This window comes from Physcomitrium patens, chromosome 18 (assembly GCF_059467195.1).
Source record: "Physcomitrium patens ecotype Gransden chromosome 18, ASM5946719v1, whole genome shotgun sequence".
Lineage (NCBI taxonomy): Eukaryota > Viridiplantae > Streptophyta > Bryopsida > Funariales > Funariaceae > Physcomitrium > Physcomitrium patens.
The window spans coordinates 2,404,844-2,430,542 of NC_143427.1; the positions used below are offsets into that span (position 1 = coordinate 2,404,844).

At 33.9% G+C, this 25,699-nt stretch overlaps 2 protein-coding genes and 1 pseudogene across 3 annotated transcripts; 2 read left to right on the forward strand and 1 right to left on the reverse strand.

The window, feature by feature from the left end:
* The first annotated feature begins 10,864 nt into the window (after positions 1–10,864).
* On the forward strand, positions 10,865–12,703 carry LOC112295104 (putative aquaporin PIP2-8; annotated as a pseudogene). The gene is made up of 4 exons (XR_016498251.1): positions 10,865–11,403; positions 11,538–11,839; positions 12,063–12,201; positions 12,395–12,703. The product of XR_016498251.1 is annotated as a putative aquaporin PIP2-8 (transcript).
* A 342-nt stretch (positions 12,704–13,045) lies between these two features.
* On the reverse strand, positions 13,046–15,119 carry LOC112295103 (uncharacterized). The gene is made up of 3 exons (XM_024546290.3): positions 14,768–15,119; positions 14,340–14,621; positions 13,046–14,216 (listed from the first exon to the last, which is right to left on the reverse strand). Exons 1-3 carry the CDS (start codon positions 14,786–14,788, stop codon positions 13,569–13,571), a joined length of 951 nt encoding a protein of 316 aa, XP_024402058.1. The 5' UTR covers positions 14,789–15,119; the 3' UTR covers positions 13,046–13,568.
* A 4,692-nt stretch (positions 15,120–19,811) lies between these two features.
* LOC112295061 (uncharacterized) lies at positions 19,812–24,488 on the forward strand. Its single transcript, XM_024546197.3, has 12 exons — positions 19,812–19,960; positions 21,006–21,204; positions 21,422–21,521; positions 21,688–21,749; positions 21,923–21,979; positions 22,239–22,298; positions 22,592–22,648; positions 22,902–22,944; positions 23,138–23,215; positions 23,398–23,737; positions 23,854–24,016; positions 24,239–24,488. Exons 2-12 carry the CDS (start codon positions 21,079–21,081, stop codon positions 24,326–24,328), a joined length of 1,176 nt encoding a protein of 391 aa, XP_024401965.1. The 5' UTR covers positions 19,812–19,960; positions 21,006–21,078; the 3' UTR covers positions 24,329–24,488.
* Positions 24,489–25,699: the final 1,211 nt, after the last annotated feature.

Consider the following 25,699-nt stretch of genomic DNA (forward strand, 5'->3'; position numbering starts at 1 on the left):
ACTTTCTTTAATAATTATTTTTTTTTTTAATTTTTTTTTTGATTTTTTTCTTGAGACATTAAAATATATACAAGTTAAAAACTAACCCATAATAATTAAGGTTCTGTTAAGATTTTATGATAATAATAGTTTGTGCAAAATTAAATGAAAATAAAAACACATATATAATGAACCTTCAAGGAAATATATAAAAATCTACATACAAAATACAAAAAAAGAACATACATAAATTTTGTTTATCATAAACACTTTCTTACACAAAAGCAATTATTGTGAATACATGATAACTATGAAGTTAAAACTAATAAAATCCTAAAACATTATCCTAAAAGATTGTTGATTAGACCAAAGCTTCTTTCAATCACACATTTATTCATATGAATTATGAACAATAAAATATTACATCAATTCTATTTTTTGTAATAATAACATGGTTTTAAAAGAAGCTAGGAATACCACATGTTCTTTCCAAATAGATAATTTAAACATATAGAGAGAAACTTTTAAATATTGGAATCAATTGTCATATCTATCATTATGACCAAATCCTACTATTGAGACAATGTCATCAAACACCATGTTGTATTACAAATATAATTAATGATAAAAATTTGTCAAAGTTAAGCTGATAAGTTTAGTTAGAATTAATCTCCCACTTATGTTAAATTTATAAGGTTGATGACTTAAATAATGACTTTTTTAATCTAGATAATGAAGTGTCAGCTTTTATCTTTTCATAATATCAAAGTAATAGTAGTACTTTGGATCTTGTCAAGTTTAATTTTTACGAGAACAAAAAATTAATAGGAACTAGAAACTATCCTATCTAGTACTTTATAATTTGTCAAATCCTACAAGCTAATAATATTTGGAACATCTACATTATTAAGAAGGTTGTTGTTGGTCCAAAAAAGTACAAAGCTTCTTGCTTTGGAGATTTTTCTTGCTCATGTATGTTTTTAACTTGACAAAACAATTACACTCTAAGTCTCATAACCATAGCTTTTATAGACACCAAGTTTTGACCCCTTAAGTTATTGCCTTTGACTTGCAAACATGTTGGACCTTCTTTGCTTTAGCACATTGTTTCTCCTTGACTTCGTTAGTTTTTGCTCTTAAACTTTCAACACAAGTAGATAAACTTGTCTTAAAGACTATTCCAAAAGTTTGCTCTAATCAAAGATTCCAATTAGTCATAATAGATCCTATTTTAAGACCCAAAGCTGCCTATTTTATTAGTCAAAACAAAAGATATAACAATAATGTCTTTTGAGCATCTCTTCACTCTCTTAAGTTACATTGATACCTCAAAAATATTACTAAGAGGTCTCCAAGATGTCTTCAAGTTAAAAATCCATTATATGCGATCTATCTTATCCTTATCCTAATGCTCACTATCAACCTTTTTTCTTATCAATGTAATGGCTAGTCTTCTACTAACAAACAAAAAAGTACATAAATTAAAACAAGGAAATGAACTAAAATAATACTCTATTAATATCAATCTAATTGTATATTTAAGGTATGCACAATATACATGAATATCTATTGTTTAACTATTAAACAACCCACATCACAATAATCCACATATTGCATCATTAACTGATTAATCTTTTGGGAGATCTATTGGATTCAACTCCACAACTAATAGAGCTTCTTTTAATCTTGTTGTTGTAGCTGTTGTCATTGCAATTGTTGTAATCATTGCCACCAATGTACAAACAATACCAATAAAAAAAGAACATAGTGGTTATAATTATTACTACTACTATTTCTAAGAAGATAGTTATTGTCAAATGGTTTAAAGCCAATTCATTTGCTATCTTCTTCAAGCTCAAAAAACAAATTAAAGTCTTCAGCAACAAAAATGAAAATTAACATTTGGAATGAATTTCTTTTTTTTTCATAATGACAAGATGCATGATTATAGAAGAATACTTGCTCCAAGTCAAAGAAATTGTCACCAAGCCAGCAAATATTGGTGCAGATGTTTAAAATAGCTTCCTTATATTCATTATTTTTAATGGTCTTCTATCCAATTAGATATTATTTAAGGCCAAATACAATACTATCATGAAGAGCAAGCCTAGCTAAATATACTTGGATTTTGAAGAATTTGCTCAAGCAATACATCTTTAGTAGAAATCAAACTAACAAAAGCGACATTGATTTTATTAATCAAATATAAACTACATGTGATCTCTTTTTTTTGTAATAAGCCTAAACAATCAACATAAATAACCATAATATGATACTGTGGTTCATCTATTGTTTTTTAATGCTTACATTATAATTGTTGCTACTACAATTAAATTAATCATTAAATTAAAAAAAAAACTATTCTATTATTCTCTATATTAACAATTTATTTTTTATATTGGTAAAAATGCCATCTACATCTATTTCATCAAAACTTAGATGTTTCTCAAGTATAAAATGAATGAACATGGCATAATCTCTTTTTACCTTAGAGTAGGATTTCAGTTCTTTGCTTTAGACATCATGATACACCAAAAATTGTATGTGCATCAAATTTTACTTAATACTGATATGATTGATTGCAAGCTTACTTTGACTCTACTTTTAGAAGGTTTCTTTCTTTCTACTATGACTAAGATGTTAAATATCAATTAAAGCATATATTATTATAGAATTAACTATCTCCACTACTTAGTGAATACTTGATCCAATCTAATCTATTGAATGGACTTTATTAATTGCTTCATGACTCATCTCTAAGAAACTTGCTTGACTATATTTTTTGATACATCAATGCTCAATATCCTTTAGTAAATACTCAATACATTAATAGTCAATACATCAGTGCAACATACTCTTTGATACATTCAATGCTTCATTAACTTTGGAATTGTGTATTCTAAAGAAGCAAAAATTTACTTACACAGATTCTTATATCCAAAAGCTACTCCAATGTTGATTGGAGTGCTTGCAAAGATACTTGCCAAATTATCAATGGTTTTTATTTTATTTATTTAAAAAAATCTTCTTTGGCAGTATAATCTCTTAGGTTAATAAAAAAAATTAATTTTTTGTCTATGAACTATTAAAAATGAATATTGAGCCCTTGCCAATAGTGCTTGCAAAATAATTCACTTCAAATAACTTCTTACCAATTTATTATTACTTCTTTCTACTTCCATCTTAATTAATTAATTTGACTTCCTAGTCTATTCTATCATTTCTTTTACTTCTTATCTATCTTTTTAAAACTACATATGAATAATAATAATAACTTGTATGTAAATTTTTTTTTTGTAATTTATATTGATATTAGATAAAAATATAATTTATATATTATTGAAGAAGATGTAACCAAAAAGATTGCAACTCCTTAGTAGGATGCAACTTTTATAATAGATTGTTTATAGTGTATAGTTTGGTTATTTAAACTTTATATTCTAATATGCTTGCTTAATTAAATTATAGTAAGGGTAGCATTTTTCTTCTAAGTAAGTCTAATATGAAGAGATACTATATAAGCTTTGGCTTCAAAAGTGGTTTGATAAAAAAAAATCAACATACATCTCAATGATTGAATAATAGTAAAATTAGACTTTTTGAGCAGTAACAAGTTATTGAATAAAATGGTACCAAATCATGATATGCTTGGTTTGCAAATGTAATTTGGTTATATCAATAAGGATGAGGGCACATTGATTGTTGTCATAAATGATCATCGATATTTTTAGGATTTTGAGTTGAAGCAAATCATAAAGCAAATACCACAACAAGACTATCTTAGAGGCCATTATGGCTATAGGCATTTACTTAGCCATAGTGCTCAAGAATGCTATAGATCTTTGATGGGATGTATTCTAATTAATGATAATCTATGATAAAACAAAACAATATTTGGATGTTGACATTCTTTTGTCAATCTCATTAATTTAATTAGAGTCATTGAATCTATATAATATATGCAATATGAGAGAACTGTAGTGGTATTCTAAGCATAAACCAAGTGAATTATAAAATCCAATTGTGAGTGAAATCTCATGTAATTTAGAGGCTTAAAATGTGATAATTTTTTCTTTAATTAGAAAATAAAAATTAAGAATGAATTTTTTGCTTAATTATTTGAAAAAAAGCTAGATTGCTGCTAGCAATGAGGGTGTCATTGACTTAAAATATTAATATGGAAAAATTTAGATTACAATTGATATAATAAATATTTCTATTGGTAATTGAATTGAACAAACCAAGGGTAGTTAAAAATATATTGATTATCTTAAATCACTTGCAGAGAGGTTATTTTCAGCCATATATTATTTTTTAAAGTTGACATATCATACTAGGACAAAGAAAAGAAATTCCTTTTGGAATCTACATATAAATTTCTTCTCGAAAGAATCTTTTAAGATAAACAATTTTGACGTCTATTTGGAAGACATGAAAATCAAGTTGAATGGCTAGGATAAAGATCAATCATATAGATTAATTACAAACCATCAAAGAAAATATTTCATTATAATTAAGGCTTAATTGAAAGTACAAGAAATAAAGGAAGCTTTGAATTTGTTGACTATGCTTGTGCTTTTGAGCTTAATCTTAAAAATCTATTTACACATCAAAGGATATTAATGAAGAGGTAAATCTATGAAGATCTATGTTTAATGAGCTACATAGAAATTTAATCTATTAGTAATAACTTATTGCCATTATGAAGCTTTTAGATACATAACAGCTTAGGTATACAATATTAATTAGAAGAGAATCTTTGCAATAGTGAAGAAGACTTATTTTAGATGCATCAAGCAATTGGATTTTTTATGAAAAAAAGAAAGAAAGTAAGTGTTATAATTCTTTGGTAGATCTTAGAGAAGTAGAACATCTTTTGTAGTTTGAGTTGATTAGCAAGAGAGAAAATAGGTGATAAAAAGAGTGATTTTAGAAAGAGAATTGAAGAAAATGGTATGGATAGGTGTCGAGATTGAAAATAGTGATCCCAATGGAAGATCAATTCTAATCCAGAGACATGATCTAGGTATTGGTAGAGTGTGGAAAGAAAATTGAGGTAGCACAAACTTTTTATGTATGATATTAGAGATGCCAAAAAAGACATGGTAAAGGTAATGTTAGATGAATTGGAAAATTGATCTGGATAATAAAAGTTAAGAAATGATGTGGCCACTCTGGAGCCAGATTGTCAATAGAAATCTTTGCAAGCCATGATGATTTTACTAGAAGTATATCAAGTAGGGCATGTAAGATATCAAGGTCACTTAATTATGGCAATAAAGCCAAGATGGGTACTTTTGTTAATAAAAGAAGATTCTATGATTGATAAAAAAGAGTATAGAATTGAACAGTGAGAGTATTGATGATTGTAGGAGGTGAGGCCACTAAAAGTTGAAAAATAGGATTCTTCTTAAAATATAATATTTTAAAAAATAAGCATTGTATCATTGGAATTATTTTATAATTTTTATTTCTTACTCTTGGAACTATAGCTAAAAGAAATGTACTTATATAAGTAATTATTAAGTTTTACTTATAGTACATTAAATATTTTTGCAAAATATTTGATATTAAAAATGCAAAGATGGATGAAATCCGCCTTATCTTTGTGCCAAAGTTCAAAGGAAGTAGTGTCCCTTGAGATTGTATTGGTCGAATATCTATTTTAAAGATATATAGTACAAGTGTCAACTTCCATCCAATAAGGTTTGAATAATTAAGCTTTGTGAACTATGTACAAGACAACATTAAAAAAAGTTATATTTTTTTCTTTGTCAATACTATTTTGACATGGCATATACATTGTAGTTAGTTGATGCTAGATGCTATGAATATTCAAATAGTACTTGAATTCCAAGAAGAGACATTCTCCTCCTTGATCCGTGAGGAAGGTATATAGCTTGTATTTAGTTTGGTTTTTAGTCCATGAGTGAAATATTTTAAATACCTCAAATTATTTGCTTTTATGGCAAAAGTAACAAAAAATGGTATAATAAGAATAGTCATCAATAAAAATAACATAATACCTAAATCTTGAAAATATATAAAGAAAAATAATTTTACTAATATTTTAATAAATTAAATCAAAGAAATACATGATCCAAAATTTAATTATTTAAAAAAAAAAAATTATAGCCAATTATTTGCCATGTAAGCATGTAGAGCATATTTATTAGAAAACCTTCTTAAGAAGTAATCTTATAACAACTTCACTTTGAGCAAGTTGTTTGAAGTAGTTTTTGCTTATATGACTAAATCTTCTATGCCATAATTGAGAAGTTTTAGTAAAATTGATAGAAGGAGTAATATACCAAATTTTAGAAGAATTTATAATAAAATAAGCTTATTTTAGGTACTTGTTAGATTGATAGCCAAGAATCATCATGTCATATATGGAATAAAGATAATATTAGCTGGAATTAAGGTAGTTTCTATATTTGGTATGGACAGAAAAAATCATGTATAAGGCATTGTACATAGCCAAAAACATAGAAGAAGTGAGATGCTGCTAGGCAGACTAAATCAATGGTGAGCTTTGATGGGCGCATAGTAGTGATAGTTGGTTAGAGTTGTCATAATAGTGAGGCTAAAATAATGACCATCAATGGACCAATTGGTGGTTAGTCAAGTTGGGCAACTAATGATAGATAACAATAAGACTCGGCCACTATTGAAATGATTCAAACAAGAGTGCTAAAATGAAGGATTTATTAAGGAAAAAATTTTGGATGGATACAAGAGCCTCTATTTGAGTTGTGGTGAATTGTCTAAGATAATAGAGTGGCATTGTAGTAGAAATAGTTGTATGTAGAAAAAACTAAAAAATAAGAATTATTGCCTTTTTGGCAATGGACATCATGATTTTCAATTGAGTAGAATTTTCAATGCTAGTGAGGTTGGCTTGGGTGGATGGATTTCATGTGATACTAAAAATAAATAATTTTTCATAAAGTAGACATATTACTATAGTAGTGTTATTTTTGTTGAGAAGATGGCATGTCTAATTTTTGATTAAAATTTCTAATCTTTGTTGATCATAATTGCTTAATGAGAATAAATTCTTATATAAGTTAGAGACATACAATGTATTTGTAAAACAAATTGTATAACTATTGACCATGGAGATTTCTACTATTCCTTGATTATAAATGGATAGTATGGTATTATTGTCGAGGTGGACTTTGTTCTTACATAATGAGAATAATTCAAAGTTTATAAATTCTTATTTGTTATGGGCCAATTGATGTGTGGTGTTTACATCAATAAACTATTATTCATCCTTTATAATACCATATTGAGAAGATTTTTTAGAGTAGAATGTTTATATGAGATATACATAGGCATAAAATATAGGAGGTATTTCTTTTATATTTTTTGACTTCTATATTTGCTTATTCTTCTTCTTATTGTATGTGGATGCTATAGAATTTGTAGTAGCTTTTGTTTTGTTTTGTTTTTATTTTTTATTTATTTATTTATTTATTTTATTTTTTTTTTGTTTTTTTTTTGTAGCAATCAAATTCCTAATATCCTATTTTCTTGCAATGTAGTTATGAAGTTGTTAGTTACAATTTTACTCTTGGATTCTTATAGTTTTTTATAGGATGTTTTATAGGTAGTTGTAGTTACTACTTGCTCTTGCCTTTGCATCCAACAAAGAGTGCTTGTGGTTCCAAAGAGGAGCCTTTCATGATGGTCTCCTCTTGAGCACCATATATCATTTTTTCTTTTTTAATTTTGGTGGTACATAAGGTTTGTATAACAATAACATATTGAAATAGCATAGATCACATAAGAGTGAATATTTCTATTTGTAGTGGAATTATTATTCCAATGAAGTGACACTATTAGAGCAAAGTTTTAAAGTTGTGTAAATATTATGTGACCAATTTGTTAGTTTGCAATTTTTTGTATAATAAATTTTTCTTGTAAATGTGCTTGAGTAATAATGTATTAGGCAAAATCTGTATTTTTTAGAGCTAACCATGCTTCATAGGCAATTTTGCATGCTCTAATATGTGAAAAGATGGTATTACCTTTGTATTTCCAAATGGCAATAAGAATAATATGGTCTGTTTTTTTTTTCCATGTAGGTATTGCAACTTCATTTGTTGGAGATATTAGTGTTGTCTCAATCGTTTTTGGAATGGATATTGATTCTTTCTCTTTATCAAAAATGAGCTTCTACTTTTCTTCAATTTCAAACTTCATTTGATTTTTTGTTTCTATACAATATACCAAGAGCCAGGCCAATCTTTGGTAGTTATGCTATTTTTAACAATTTGTTTTATTTTTTGAGAAGGAGGTTTATTGGTGCCCCAGTTTTTGTGAAGAACATCTTCAATACAACCTCTTCTTTTTTTCAATGTTTTTTGTTACTTCTTTTCTGGAATTTTTAAGTTTTCAAAAAATACTCTCTGATGCCATACTAGAACTACATATGAGCAATAGCAATAAATTGTGTGTAACTATTTTGTTGTAAATCATATTGAAAGTACAATGTATATGCTGCCGAGATTGTCTACAGTCTACGATTTGGTTATTCTAACTTTGTACTCCAATACCTCTGCCCTTAATACTCATCTTCCACGCCCGCTCATAGCACATCAAACTTCACCACTACTTCATCCAAGCTTAAGTGCTAGAGACGAACATTTCCATTTTTCAACTCAATTCTAAACTCCAAACTGGGGTTATCATGACCAAGTCTCTTGGCCGAAATCTTTTAAAAAACACTGCCTGTGAGTAGAGGTCAGGTCCCTTGCACACATTCCACAAAGTTGCAATCATCCAGGCATTCCATTACTTGCACGGTTGTCTCTTCAAGCACTCTACTTAATACCAGATTGAAGGGGAAGGTGGGGGGGGGGGGGGATGTGTGTTGGAATTTATTCTTATATCTGTGGATTGTCATGAGTATTTTTGGAATGAGACGGCTGCAGAGACTTGCCATTGCCGGTGTTGAGAGCTGCAAGTCTTCTTCATCGGCTTTAGTCCTGTGTGATGTTGTCAGAAGCGTTACACGACTTTATCACCCGGTCACGTCGACTTTCCAAACCTCCAACGCAGGCTTTTTCGTGCGGATTTCATTTGTGGCGACCTGATCCGATGCGGCGGTAGAAAGTTGCTCAGAACAGCATTTGCTCTGCGCGACAATCTCTCGCAGTGGGGTGGATTCTTCCTGGGAGACGCATTTTCTACTTTTCCAGCGCATGCTGGTAGTCCATCTTGCACATGCTGATTCAACAAGCGCGATGAAACCTGGCAGGGATTGCACCGAAAGGTATATCATCAAACTCATACTCAGACTTTGTGACGCCATAAAGCGAACACGAGCCCAAATACTTATATAAATAAGGTATGAATCGATACGGTGAGTTGCAGGTGATCAACATCGAGGATGTCGTTGCGAACCATTTCTGACGCTGCTCGGATGACGACGACTGACGTCGAGTTCCTCAGTGGAACCACCGCAGCAATTGCACCAACGACGACGTCGTGAATGATGCGACGGAGTATCCAACTGGGTAGCATCCTAGGCAATACAAATCTGAGACTGATCATGCTTCGTTGCGTATCTGCTCGCAAGCTGCACGCGGTATCGCATATAACTGGATTCGTCTTCTGGATTCATGTATTTGGATCTTGACCTCTTCCAATGCAACACTGGTGCTCCGAATACGTCGATGCTTGACATGCGACAGCCGCTCTGTGGATATGGGCATGCCACTTAAGCAAGTACGTGTCTCACAATGGTTAATGTCCTTTTTTGTATTAATGTTGGAGGGCATTGGACATTCAAATTTGAATAAGCATGCAAGTGGATTATAGTGAATTTAAAATGTTTAAAAGAAAAGATTGGTTCAATGAATAGTGTGATTGAAAGCAAAATAAAGATTACAACTGAGTTTTTTGTTTGTTTTTATGATGATTTGATAATTTTTGCATTATTTATTTTATCACAATATTCATGAGATTTGTCATCAAACAAATTATTATATATATATATATATATATATATATATATACACACACCTAATTATTAATTTTATAATCATCAAACTTTGTTGGTGTATGTAGAATTTGATCTTTGAAAATTCTTAACTTATATATAGCTAGCGTGCAAATGATTTTACTTTTTTTTTTTTTTTTTTTTATAATTTTCATAATATTGTCATTGCCAATGTATTCATATTATAAATCAAATAGCTCATAAGAGAGATGAGTTGGCAAAACAACATTGGAACAACTCCTAATAACATATTGTAGCAAGTTTTAGTGTCACCTTGCAAAATCTCTATAAATAAAATTTGTTAAGGTAGGCCGTTTTCTTATTTTATAATTTAATAATTTATTCAAGAATGATTCTTTTTACTACATTACCATACAAACTCGTACCTTCCCAAAGTAGAAGTTCACCTACTTCCGCGTGGTCAACTTCTCTATAGGGCAGCGCTACGAAATTTCGTTCAGGGGGACGGGAAAATTTTCTGGCCTCTCAATCACTGGCTTTTGTGCATAAAAGCAGGAATCGGAAGCCAAAGAGCAACAAGAATGCATAAGTTTATGTATATATATATATATATATATATATAGATATACATGCATGATTGTTTATAAAAGTGTACAAATGTGCATGTCAATCTAGTGGGTCTATCTGCGTGAGTCGGGTACCAATCCCCGAGAATCGGCGATAACTTGCATACATGTGGATTGCCTTCTACAATAGAGGCAAGCATCGATCACTGTTGCGAATCCTCAAGTTGCAAGTGGACATACCACATGCCGCCTCCTTGATCTGCCAGATGCTTACCAGCTAGTCTCGAGGTCGTGATTCATATTTGCCTGATTGAGTAGGTTTGACAGTATATTGAGCTGCGAGCTTCCAGTTCGACGACAACGACGACAACAACGTCGACTTCCCCCAGTGCCGAAGGATTTATTGGCCGACACTAGGTTTAGAAACAATCTATAGAAGCTCCCGAAGTAGGTCCGTGATCCAGTTGTTTTCGATTGTGTGTCGTCTGAACCGCTTTCGACTGAACGTCCATCAATTCCAGAAACGAGCCTCTGGTTGCCTATTCGAAGTTTTTGATCTCGAGGATTCTCACAGAGAAGGCCCTCAGGCTCTGTTGTACAGGGCTGGTGCATGTTCATTGTTAACAATGCCTACCGACAACGAGTTCAGGGATACGCACGAACCACCACCAGCCCCGATTCTTGCCAGGGATGAATTTAATGAGTGGTCGTTCTATAGAGCGATTATCGCGGAATTTATCGCGACGTTGCTCTTCCTATACGTCAGTCTCACCACTCTGATGGGAACCACCAGGATCTTCGGGGGAAGCGTTGGCCTTATTGAAACCGCCTGGGCATTCGGAGGTATGATCTTCATTTTGGTCTACTGCACTGCGGGGATCTCAGGTGAGTACCAACTCAAAGATACGACTCTATTGATTTGGCATGCTGTGAAATCCATCCAAATTAAATTATTTATTTAGTTATGGGTGTTTGTCCGTTTGTTTTTCTGTGAATTTAATTTCGTGAGTGATTTTCAGGTGGGCACATCAATCCAGCTGTGACGTTTGGTCTGTTCCTCGCACAACAAGTGACACTGCCGAGAGCTTCAGCCTACATTGTGGCGCAGTGCTTGGGAGCCATAGTTGGCGCTGCTATTGCAAGAGGTGTTCAAGAAGGCGGAGAATACCGCAGCTTTGCCAGCAACGCCGTGAACGGAGTGCAGCCTGGTTATAACATCGGCCAAGCTCTGGCTGCCGAGATAATGGGCACGTTTGTGCTCCTCTACACCGTGCTGTCCGCGACGGACCCAACGCGTAAAGCTCGAGATTCTCATGTTCCTGTAGGAATCGATTCAGACTTGCCTTGCCCTTCTCTTTTTACCTCAGACGTCAGCATTAGGCAAATAATTGTTATTAATTGGTTGTTCGTCTTTTCCCAACTCGATCAACTTTCTCACTTGTGTAGAACCACCAGGGTTTAAGTTCGGTGGAATTAGATCTTGTTGTTCACTGTTGATGGTTAAAATGCAGATGTTCATTTTTTGAAGCCGTTGCGAGATGCAGGTATTGGCTCCACTGCCAATTGGCTTTGCAATTTTTGTGGTCCACCTTGCAACCATCCCGATTACTGGAACAGGTATCAATCCAGCTCGAAGCTTAGGCGCGGCAGTTGCCAAGAAGTACTGACAAATGGCAGCACCATGTAAGTCTAGCTCGAATCTCCTCTTACAGTCCCTTCCATGCTTCTGGCTATTTTTCAAGCTAAATGTCTATTATTAGACGTATTACGCCGGCGATCTCATTGAGCCAGGAATGGATTGGCTCACTAAAAAGCTTTTGATGGTCAGCGAGTTGCTAATTGCTGATGGTGTTGTTGCTTGATTTCTCATGTGAAGTGGATCTTTTGGGTGGGACCGATCGTCGGATCTACTTGCGCTGCGATATACTACACGTATGTGCTAAAAGCTGCATCATTAAGGTTCAGAAGTCTCTATGAATAAGCAAACAATACAAAATAATACTGACAGATTGTCAAGAAGTTGGGATGACTATTGGTATGCATGTGAGAATCAGAATATCTCAGTCGTCCAAATCATGGGCTACTCACGTTTGTCATGCAGTTTCGCATATCTTGCACATAGATCTAGAATTCCACGGAATGATATCCTATTTACTTTTATAACAGATCTTTGTTTTCATGGCTAGCTGATCAATACCGTATGGGACCACGGATTAGTACTTGCGTCAGTGGTTTTCTCTTGAATGTGATTTCGACCCCCATTTTTTCAGAACTTCATACACTACCCCAGACTCTGTAAATGATTAGGTAACTTGCAAACAGACGAAGACTTTGCTTCTATGGAATACACTCCGCCAAAATGTTTTAACAGACCATAAACTATATGTAACTGCTTCCTTCTAATGCATATATCTTCACAGTAAGTGCGAAAATTGCCAAAGTTCTCTCCATATGAACATAAGTAAATTAAAACTGTACGAAATATAAAAACTTCAGTGAAAGTTGTATCCCATCTACACATAACAAGTGCTCTCTAAAACATCCCCAAATATATGCCAAATGGAGCAAGTTTGCATTTAGAGGATACAAGTATACGCAGGTAATTTATGCTGGACTTTCTCACAAAAGAGCAGCAACATCACAGTACAAATTAGATCTTATCTAAGCGCGGAGTAATTCCTCTCAGATCCAACTCTTGCGCGCACAAGGGCACGTCTTGTTCTTCATTATATCACATAAAAAACTACATTGTTACACATATTCAACTTCCTCTCCTAAAACTCATCCACATAACTATACCAACATAAGTGGTCTCCAGTGTTAACATTCGTGTTGAGCACATCCTTCAAAGTTTATTGTATGGCCGGAAAAAAATGTAAACCACATCTCGAATCGGATGGCTCCTCTAACTACAAAAAAACATCCATATACAACTGTCTCTTTTTCGCACCATGACGGGGACCATTTTTACATCTCGATTTGTGCGCGGAAGGTTTAACTGTTGGAGCCGCTGCAGCTTTTAGTCACCATTTTTAGCTGGTTGTGCTGAACTAATAGTAGCGGTAGCACACAGGAGAGGGCAATGGCCAGCGATCCTCCATCTGATTCACTTGCCCATATGAAGGCTGCCCGTGCCGGAGTGGACTGAGAACTGGCGCCGAGATGAAGCCCGGAGCTGCATCCAAGGAGGTTCTGTATGGGGAGGAGCCATGACTTGAACGGTTGTACCAGTGCTCTGCTCCTGCGTTGTAGTACTCGCAGTCGTCGGCCACTGCACCCACTGATCTTTTCTCGGGATCTCGTTGCTGGATACCATCGTATGACGACCTTGTAATGTGCCTCTGATTTTGATTTGAAGTTTGTGACCTTTGTTTGTGATAATTAGGCTCTCTGTAAACAGAGATCTCTGAGTGACGAGCATGTGACAAGTGTTCTCGGCTATTCTGAGACTGGTCGACGGGAGGATCGCTCGGAATATGGATACTTTGGAGGAGCGTCCTGCCCCTCCAGAACTGCGAACCTTTCTTGATTCTCTTGACTCTCTTGAGCAGCCATTGAGGTTCTAAATTGCTGGAAATTGTCACTCTTTGGTTGTGTTGATCACACACAACCTTGTAAACGCCGACGATGTTCTCTAGCTCTTCTTTCACTTTCTCCTCGCACTTTCCACAGCATAGGGGCACCATAAACTCGACAATCTGAAAGAAAAGTTTGTAACTTGGTTAGTACATGAACCATGTTGTTGCCAAAAAGTGTTCCAGAACCTAACAGCTTTCGCATCAATGAAAATACGTATCACTGCCACTTGGTCAGGTGCTTACGGGTACGTTCATAAATGTGTTCGACAATGGAGTTCGATCGACAGATAGGCGCATCGTGGGAGTATCGCTGTAGGTATATGCGTGATGGTGATCCACAGTCGTCATGGGAAGCTTCCTCAAAGGGTAGCTGGACCCTGCACTGGGCAGATTCTCAGTTCTCGCTGGGACAAAACCGCTGGATGTTGATCGTATTTGACGAACGCATCCACGACGAGAAAAATGGGAATGACCCTCTTTCTGACTCTCCACCATCCACTGGGGCTCATGTCCCCCATAAAAAGTCTGCACACCAACACCATCATCTTGCTTAAGCTCAGACCGTGCGCAAACTCTCAGGCACGTAAAATTATCATCACAAAACTAGGATTTCCTACTCACGACTAGTTTTAAGCACGACTCAAAGACACAGTACAGAGGTAATGTCATACCTCCGGGATGACGTTCGACATGATGTCTGCAGAGCAAGAATCCGGCCAACACTGAGACTCCTCAGCAAGTCGAAGAAAAAACAGCAAAAGCTGAAGCTCGTCTCAAGGTTCACAACCGTGGATGAACTTGAACGCCAGTACACTCAGAGCAGTCCAGGAGGTCCACTGAAACCCAGTATTAACAACCTCTTGTTCACCATCTACACCCGCCGCGAACAGATGGGTTCTTCTTCCGTTACCGAAACCTGATGTCAAGTAGCACGTCACAGACTTGAATCAGCCAGAATGGAGGTATATATGTCTACGCAGAGATGTGTCCAGACGAGCCGTGGGAGCATGAGAGAAGGTAGGTGAGAGTGGGATTCGTTGCGAAGGTGGACGTTGCGAATAAATAATGAGCTGATGCATTTGCATCGATCGCGAGTTACGTGGCGAGAAGCGCAACGGTTCTGAGCAGGGCAGAACCGACCAGAGCCGCCCCTCCGCTGTGAGTGGCTGCGGAGGCATGAACTCTCCGGTGTGGGGCCTGAAATCTCGTACGACTTGGGGCCTCCTCTGCTACAGCCACAAACTGCCACAAAGCCACTCGAGCGTGCACTCCACAACGGGAAGCTCCGCTCCGACACGATGCGCTTGACGCACGCACCCCGTTTCCAGGCCCATGAAGATTTTTCCATGAAAATTGCGTACAAACGGATCTAAACAAAAAATGCTCATACAATTGGTACGAAGAGTGGAGTGTACAACTCTCTTTTTTGAGTTTTTTTGCAGTTTTAAAGTCGCCTTTACAGTTTTATCGCAGCTTTTGGGTTTATTTTATGTCGGGAAATCTTAGAGAGTTTGAAGAGAAGAGTTGTGGAGGTCTGATCGACTGGAGTCCAATTGGGCTACGTGTATTCTGTGTTTTAATTTTCTATGCCCTATTTCTTGCTTTTGACACTTAGTAATAGACAGCAAACTACAAAGATGGGTGAGTTAAAAAGTATCTGGTGGTGAAAGGTATAACAAAATGGCAAGGAACTTATGTATGTTCAAAGTAATACATAAATGAGTATTGTATTGTATTAAATAGATAGATAGATATACTTTGTTTAATTTAGGATAATGTTAAATAGACCCACATATTTACTCAATCAACTTATCCATGATGAAGAATATGATAATCACGATGAATGTGGTTGGTTTTCATTGATTTTGGATCCAACAGTAGAGAAATGATCTAGACACCATTTTGTTTTTTTCATGATGGTTAGAATGAGTGGGTAAATTTAGTAAAATCTTGCATCTATTTAACATTCTCCTTAATTTATAACCTTGGTAGATGAAAACTCTATGGATCATGTGAAATTTCTTAATTAAAGTGGAGTTATGTAATTTTATAATTTCTAAGTTATAGATGGGTACATGAAAAAAGACACTCTTTATAAGAATTGGCATTGGCTTTGCTAAGATTGTTAATTTAACATTTAGGGATATGAATGAAGGTTTTTGTTGAAATTTTGTTGCAATTTAAATATGTAGATATTGGCCTTAATTGTAATGCAAGATTATTTATTAATGAGCATGTTTGTATTGATTCAAGACATAGGTATAAAAATAGAAGTATATTTTAAACTTAGTTTAAAATAAAATTCTCAAGGATTGAAGTAGTTTTTTTTTGCATGTAGTGTCCATGACAAATACTATGAGACTATAAGTTCAAATCAATATCATCTTTTGTTCAAAGTCAAAGAATATTGCTTTTCCATTTGTTGTTCAATTCATAAAGCATAGTTTTGGATTTAATTCTTTAGATATAGCAATATCTAGAGAAAATTTAAGGAGCTCCAAGACAATTGTTGAAAACATCCATACTTTAGAAGTAACATTAATAAACAATGAGCTTGTGACAATATTTGTCTCTACAAATCAAATTGTAGATGTTGTTGGAAATTACAATTTGGCTTTGCCAAGCAAATAAGTTCAATACTATAAGCCTATCTTTCTTTCATTGATTTTAGATTTTTACAAGCATGATAGCAATAACTCCAAAATGATGTATTGAAAAAAATAAAAAATCATATTCTTTTACTAGGCTAGGATTATGGCTATTTAATGTGCAAATACAACACCTTTAATCTTAATATTGATCTCTTTTTTGTTAACAATGGGACTATTGTTGATAGATGTCATATATGTGGCAATCTCTTTCTCACCTGGATTTCTTTGTGTTATAGGTGCTTAAAAGATTGATGATCTTTGGATAAATGTAAATTCTAAATATATAAATAAATGATCTCTTCTTTCATTAGATCCACATTCATCTATTTGTTATTTGTTGTAGTAGGAATCAATACTCAAATTATAAAACTTTTCACTAAATTCCTCACTTAATTTTTAAAAATTTATTAGTTTTTAATTAATTATATATATAAAAAGATTATAAGTTTATGCATTATTTGTTCCAAAAAATATTATAAACTAAACAATGAATATTATTTAAGAGATATAAATTATATAAAGTAACTATATATATATATATATATATATATATATTCATGTATATTCTTCAAATTCTCCATTCTCTTCTTTTATATTAACAAGGCTTGTCTTTAATATCAATATAAAAAATAAAAATAAATAAAAAAAAGAAGAAAAAAGAACCTTTATGTATTCAATGTTTATATATACAAAAGTGTATTAGTGCAAGTATTTTTTCTCAATTAATCTTAAATTGTTTGATTTTTTTTATTGCCTCTACAGTAAAGAGTAACATTATAATTAATTGTTTGATATAATAATTCATAACCTTGTATGCAACATTATAAGTTACATTATGAGTCTTGTAAGCAATGTCACAACTAGTATTGTAAACCTTGTAAGCAAATAGTCACAGTGCTATTAAAAGAAGTTGTGAAATTTTTTCCATTAGAAAAATAAGTCATATCTTGGTTACAAAAATTAGTTTTTTTTTTTTGTTTGTGAGTTGTGCTCGCTTTGTAAAGAAACTTTAATTATTCTGAAATTTATAATGAATATGTTTTGAGATATAATTGACGTATTTTGTTTGTTGTAGTTATTATAAACCTGACAAAGAAAAAAATAATTTTTTATATCAGAAGCAACATCAAAGTACTTAAAAATTTTCTGATTCTTAAATTTATTTGGAAGCAACATCTACATTTTCCGGATTTCTCAATTCTGTTTAAAGTTGAGGTGTCAAATTTATATAGGAAAATGAGAAATACTTGATCCATGCTTTTTGGTATATAAAATAAAACCATTTTGAACTGTGTTGTACATGAAGCAAGTATATGATGTTGCATACTGAACATATAAATATTACATTAATGTATTTTATGAGTTTTACTGTTAAGATATGACATACATAATTTATATAAAATATGGGCCTTTGTAGCTATTTGTTCTTGTTGTTGGGGAATGATACATAAATACATGTGGTGCAAAAGAACATGCAATGTAAAAATAGAAATTATTACACTTAAAAAATATAATTTTAATAATAGAAATATTATTTTTTTAATTTGATGTCATTCATTTCTTAATATGTATTTTAAAACTTTTTTGTAGATACTATTTCATGTATTAGTAGTTGATATCAGTCTATGATTTATTTGCAGCTTATTTTATGATTGTGGTAATGAATTTTGAGCATTTATATAATTTCTGTTTGAATACATAATTATTTCTTGAATCTTTAAGTTTCTTCATGTGTTTATACCTTGAGGTATTATCTATTATGAATGTAGCTGTATATGCCATCTTTTATTTAATGATATACCTATTTAATATAAAATATATTGTGAATTCTATTTTAAATTTATTATTATTATTATTATTAATTTCTTTGGCTGTGTCATTTTTTGCTTCTGGCAATTCGAGTAAAAATTTAGCAAACATTCAAGCAGTTGGTGTGGATGAATCCTTAGATGATTAAACATGTAAACCTCATTCTCTATATCACACTTTTGCACCACTTTCACCAGATAATGCTAACAATACTTCATCTGAAACTAAATCATGAACATTGAAAACAAAAGGGTTTACAAAGATTTTACTTATTTAATGGAGAATAAAATAAGAAAATGAGTAATTAAAAACCTTAAATGAAGTTGAATTGGCAACAAATATGTTAAAATTTGGTAATAAAAAAATGGAGACTATGAAAGAAATTAGAAATTCAGGTTGGCATTCCGAACATAAAAGAAAAAAGAAGAATCAAAGTACAAGTTTATAAAATTGAAGATTGACTAAGAAAAGATACTAGCTATTTTTTTGTGACCCACATGGTAGCCTAGTATTGAATTTCTTAGAGTAATCTATTATATATGCTCTAAAACAAAGTCTTGAGAGAGAGATTTATATATATATATATATATATATATTTGAACACTTTTCTTGTTCAATATTCATATTTTTACACCATATATTTTTTTCATTGTAGTTTTTTCCTTACAATATAAGTGAAATGTATAATATTTCAATATTGTACATGTATGATATATTGTAGTTATAAAATCCTTTAAAAAATTAACATTGTGAGCAGTAATAATCTATAACTGAAACTCTATTGTATTTTAAAAAATGTACATACAGCTCAAATAATTGATTATTTGTCATGAATTATGAATTCTAAAAAACTTGATCAACAAAGGAATATAAACCACACTCTTGAACATTACTATTCTGGAACAAGAAATTCTGATATATTTGATATATTAGAGGAGAATGGACCACTATTTCTTGTTCACCACTCTACAAACTTTAATTTTTGAGAAATACCTTCCACAACACTCAAAATTCAAAAAGAAAAATCTCAAATCACTAGAAAATTATAGGCTTGAGATAGCACAGTTTATTTAACATAAATTACTACCTCAATTTAAACTTGAAAAACAGAAAGTTTGCATGCACAAATAATAAAAAAAAATGGCGATAAGACAAAAATGGAAAACTATATTTAAGCCACAGACGAGCTCTTTTCACACTTACGAACATGAAGTCCAGTAGAGACTTCAAGCTCATCGTCGTTGCATCAAGCCCAGCCGTAATGCAATAAAACTTAGGGCTCCCCAGCGATTTGGCGACCAAACTGATTTGGGGTGATTAGCTGCGATGAAGACAGTTCGCAGTATCGCATTCTTGTTATTTGAAGGTTAGAATCACCAGCGCCAACGACCGGAGTGCACTATCGTAAGATCTCTACGCACTGGCCTTAACGATCACTGCATTGATGAAATTCTTTAGGAATTGCGCCACCCCTTGCTATCGAATCCGCAACTCTGTTTTTCTCCGTCAATTTTTTCTTCTTGTCCTCCTCTAGTTTTTTGTATTCTTATTTTCTAAGGAGACGCTAAATCTGTACTCATTATTCGCAGCATCACGACCGGCTAACCTAGGGAATTGATTGATTAATGTAGTGCAGTTTGATCCTTGGCCGAATTGTGTTGCTAATGTATTTGAGTACGAGTGCTGTGAGCTTGCAAGAAGCAGAGCAGTAGGCACTGTGTAACGTAGTTCAAGTAGGTGTGCGACCACACTGGATAGTGTCACGTGTTCCTCTTCTTGTACGACCAGCGCAGAATTTTGCCTCAATGATAACCTTCCAGTATCAAGTCGCTGTAAATGGCGTGATTGCTTTAGGTTATCAATCTTGCGCTCGTCGCACAAAAACTAGGTTATCCAACTGTCGTCCCTAACCCTTCCACCGTAAGTATTGTCGAAGTTCTAGCATCCGAAGTGGTTTTAAGTGAAATCCAATTGCAGCTTTTTTCTTAGTATTTGTAGGCTTTGTGTTTGATGTCCAATTAATGATTATTTTTATAATTTTACTTAGTAATATCATGTTATCAACAATAACAACAACAATAATAAAAATAATCATATTATTTTATACATGTAGCCATGAAGGAGGAGTCTGAAAGCAGAAATGGCTAATGAGATAGTTTATCAGAAGGCTGATGCCTGAGAGCAATAGTGATATGCGCGGAAGCATTCGTTATGTCTTGTGTTTTACCGTGGTCAATTCCCGTAGAAGTATGTGTCATAAATTTTTTTATCCGAAAATATATACACGGTGTTCTAGTGGAAAAGAAAATATCTACATGTCCGCAGGAATCATTGTTTAATTAGATAACATTTACCCTGTAGTTAGTTTACGAGCTTTTTCATCCCTTGTGTGCAATAGAGCTTGTAAAGTTTTTCCCAAGGTTTAACTTTCCTGCTTTTATCTGTGTAGAGGTATTTAATGGCGCAGTAAATCCTTAAGTGAACGGGAGCTTGCCTCGAGGTTTTTTCGTTTATTTCTAACCATGGCGAACGTCCAGCAAGATCTTCAACGTGGTCTTCCAGTACGCCGCTTGGAAGGTCATACAGACTCTGTCTTATGCTGTGCCGCCCATCCGTCTTTTCCCAATGTCGTCACTTCTTCTAGCGAGGTAGCTATGTTCGCAACTTTCCGTGTTCTTCTGCCCTTTACTTGAGCCACATGTCAGCGCCTCTTGCCCACTGTGCACTATGAATTGAACTGAGATTTGCATGCTCTTCTGCACGATGAACCATTTGTCTTACGAGCTTAATATTGGAAGATTCCTTGCGAATTCGTTCTTTTATGGTTGCTAATGGATGAGCTACTTATGATCTCTTTTCGATCAGGATGGGAGCGTGTGCGTTTTTGACATTCGAACCACCACTTGTTGCCACAGGCTTCAGTATTTTGATGGCCAAGCAGTGGTTTCCGTTTTACCAACATCTGGTCCATCTCTACCCCTCGTCCTTGTCTTCCGTTTCGAGATATATGTTGAAGGATCTAAAATGGAAAGAACGGTCGTTTAACTTTTCTTTTCTTGAGTTGCAAACGAAGTTTTGTGGGTTGAACATAAACATATGAGTGGATTGTTGATGCTGGTGACTTGGTATAGGAAGTGAACATGTCCTGTACGCTGCAGCGGGTTCTACTGTCTACTGCCTGGATGTGCGTCAGGTATTTTTGATGTTCCTTGCACATACGATTGTCCTTTCTATATGTTGGTTCAAGTGGCTTTGATCATCCCACACGTGTGCTGTTTGCTTATACCGAGGCTTAAGTGCTGGTGAGCAGGCGATTTTGTGAAGCTACTGATGACTAACGGGTCAGTACGTTCGTCTTGAATGGAGGGCCCTACAGGGAGCCCTTTACAAACTTACTCATTCAACACCGAGGAGATCAACCAGGTGGATATCTTAAGTTGTTGATTTGTTCACCATTTTTCTCATGCATTGTGGTTAGGAGCATGTCTTGGTTCTCTGTCCACCTGGAGACCAGTGACTGCATTCTTCAAGATTCTTGAGGGTTAGATCTATCAGTCACCTAAAAGTAGAATTTTAGGGAGTTTTCCTGATTCTGGTCAGATACAAGTACATAGTTTCTGGAATTACGATGTGATCCAAATTGTCAGACCCGGTAACTTATGCATTTCTGTTATTGATGAAGGTGGCATTGAATCCTAAAGCGACGTATCTTGCTGCAGCAGATGACTCTGGAGCTGTGAAGGTAATTTTGCTACTTTTGTGTCTATGATATAGGTCTAAGCACGTGACATTGTATCTACATTGTACTACCTAATGAATCATCATATTCACTAGCTTTGATTAGTATGGCTAGTTATGGTTTGGTCATTGAAATGTCCATCTCATGGCAGTTTATAAAACATTTCAATGTGGTACGACGCTAGAGAAGTATCGAGTTAGTGGTGTGTGGCAACCCTAGGTATTTCAGAAGTGGATATCCTGCCCATGATTATTCAAACATGGGCTTGATGCAATGATATGTTTGTTGGTGGGCAGATCATAGATCTCCGTTCCCACAAGCTTTTCAAAACTCTACAAGGAGCTCATTCAAATGTAAGACTGGAGCATTTCTCTTTTTGGAATTACTACCCTAATTTTCTAGCTTGTTTAGTCTTATTGATCGAGAAGTAGATTTCTTTTGGAATGCCGCGTATTCTTCGGAAGGTTTTGGGGTTCTACTGGCTATGCTGATGTGTGTGCTTAAAATCTCGTGTGCAGCAATTTCTATATGTAGTGCACGAAGTTATGGTCTTCTAAGGAGATATATACGTTTTGTTTTGCTGATGCTCATTTCTACATTTTACAGATTTGCAGCTCTGTGCAGTTTCATTCTCGTAGGCCCTGGGAAGGTGAAAAAATTTGCGTCCATTTTAGGTTGAATCTCCTGATTGGTCTTGAATAACAAGTAGATTTGAGTTTGCTTGTCAACAGTGTGACAGCCATATCATGGTCATATTCTTTGGATTTCTTGTGACCTTAAACGGAATGAAAAACATACAATATTTTTCCTCCTAATAACTTGGTTTTTCATATTTCTTACAGTTGTAACTGGAGGATTAGATTCGAAGATAGTGAAGTGGGACTTTAATCGTGGAAGGCCATTGCAGGTCGTTGACCTTGGTAAGTTCTGTTCCTGTGTTTGACGTTTTATTCTTTGCCCATATTCACCTGATTAATATGAGCCACTTTATCCTCAAGTTATAAAATTGCGTTAGTTTTATGGATTTCGTAACTGTTTTTATTTTTAAAAAACTAGATTGGCAAATAATTTGTAATATGTAATTTGCTTATTACTTGTTCAGCTGCGACAGCAGTCACCAGTAATGAAGGAGTTGGGGGCTTTTGCAACCCTCCCTTCATTCATGCATTGGCTTCGATGGAAGGTGACGTCCCAGGTGAAGCTGGAAAATTACTGGCAGCGGCTCGGGGGGATGGAGCTGTTGATGTTTTTGACTTTGGTTTTGAGAGCAGTGATTCAAAGCAGTCCTCTCAGCCTGCTGTTTCAAAAAAGAAGGCACCAAACAAAGATCTAAAAGTGACTGGTGACATAACGAGTCCACCTCACTTGGATGCTTTAGTACCTGGAAGAAAGCGACATCTGCATTTCGGCCTCGGTGGTCATGCTAGCATTGTAAATCATGTGTATGTTTCTCTCAATCCACTGAACTGTTTAAGATTGCTGCACTGTTTGGGAGGTAAACAATCGGGCAAGAAGTAAAATGATGAAAAGCTAAAGTTTTTTAACTCGTCCTCCTCAGAACGTTTGCAAGGTTTGGTGCACGAGGCCAACTTTTAGTTTCCGGTGGGAATGACTCATTTATTAAAGTTTGGAACTGGACTGTTGAGGATAACCGACATTCGGGTGATGCTGGCACCAGCAGTCAAGGGCCTCTGGTACTGAATTTGAAGCACAAGAAAAAGGTGATTTTTAACTTACCTCATTTCAATTGCATCAGCACACAGATGTAGAGGTTTGTCATGTTAAATCAATGCTTAACATACAAGTTTTGACCCTCTAACCAAAATTTTCAGTTTTTCTTATTCTACCAAAGAGTGTAAGAACTGGCATAGACCCGCTTACTAGCTTGTATATTTCATTTGGAATCGTGTTCGCCTAACACAAGTACCTCCCATGTTATGTAGGTCAATTGGTTGAGCACGACATCTTCACAAACAGAGAATCTAGTGGTTGCCGATACTTCCAAAATTCTTAGTGTTTATTTTGTTTTGTAAGGATGCAGCCTTCCTGAGGGCGAAAAGGTATTGTAATGGCACTGCCTCTACAATTGGGATGTAGGAGTGTATATATGCAAACACATGAAACTCATTTGGCAATTACAATCAATTGCCGCACTGATGGGCACGAAAAGCATCGTTACATCTCTTCACTCTACTGGATTACTTGACCTGCAACAACTAAGATTTACACTAGGCACCATGAATTGTTCTGTTTTAGTCATGAATCATACATGTACCATTGTTTCATATGACCAAGTCAGTCCTTTTTTGAAAGAAGATATCTCAATTCTTAGATGTTCTACCTTTGTAAGTCATCAAGATCTTCTTGTATGTAGCAAATAGAGTTTGGAATATTAAAGTATATAAAAATGAAAGTAGAATAAATTATCAAATATTTGATATTATTTTAGGTGAATTGCAAGTGGTTAAAGAGATGGTTCTTGAGGTGTAGAAGGGCATCATACTATAAGATTAAGAGTTAAGAAACAAGGTTTATAAACCAAAGAATTTTTTAGGAGATATCCAAAATATAAATTAAAGCATAAAGTATATATGTTAAGTGTTTTTTTTTTTTTGTTGAATTAATTCTTTAGTGGACTAATTTTGTGGTTATAAGTATTAAAGAAGCTTATGATACTTAAAATGCCTATTATGGTATTAAGAGGTGATTTTTGTGTGTAGAAGTGTTTTAAGAATAATTAATTTGATTTGAGATGTTTCATTTTTCATAGCACTTGTAAAAAGTCTTAGAAATAAAAATTGAAAGTATTTGACAATAAAAATATCAATTAATTTATAAAGAAGGTATTTTGAATTTGTAAGGTAGTAACATTTTTTTCTATTGATTTTGAGAGCTTTAGGATTTTTTTTTTTTTTTTTTTTTTTTTTTTTGTTTTTATTATATATCTCTACTTTAATCATAGCTTTAAGTGAAGGTGAGGACTTAAAGATCATTGAGAAGTTTTGAGGAAAACAATTATACCATTAAAAGATAAAAATTGAGCTTTTATTGGCTTTATAAGATTTTTAGAATATTGTAGATTATAATGAACACCTTCTAAGCATGCATGCTAATATGAATAAAAAGAAAGACTTTAAACAAAATAAAAAGAAGGCTTTTGATATAATTGTCACTAATTTAGATAAAGCCACAACTTCTTCAATATTATTTCTTGCAAAAGACCATAAAAAGTACAATAGATGATGATGATATTATCGTGACTTTATTCATAAGACCTTCTAAATCATACAATTACTTTATAATAGAATTAAATTATATTAAATTAAAAAACTCACATTAGATTACGTAATGACAAGACTTGCCAATAAAGTGATAAAAAATTAAGAAAAAAAACATCAAAAATG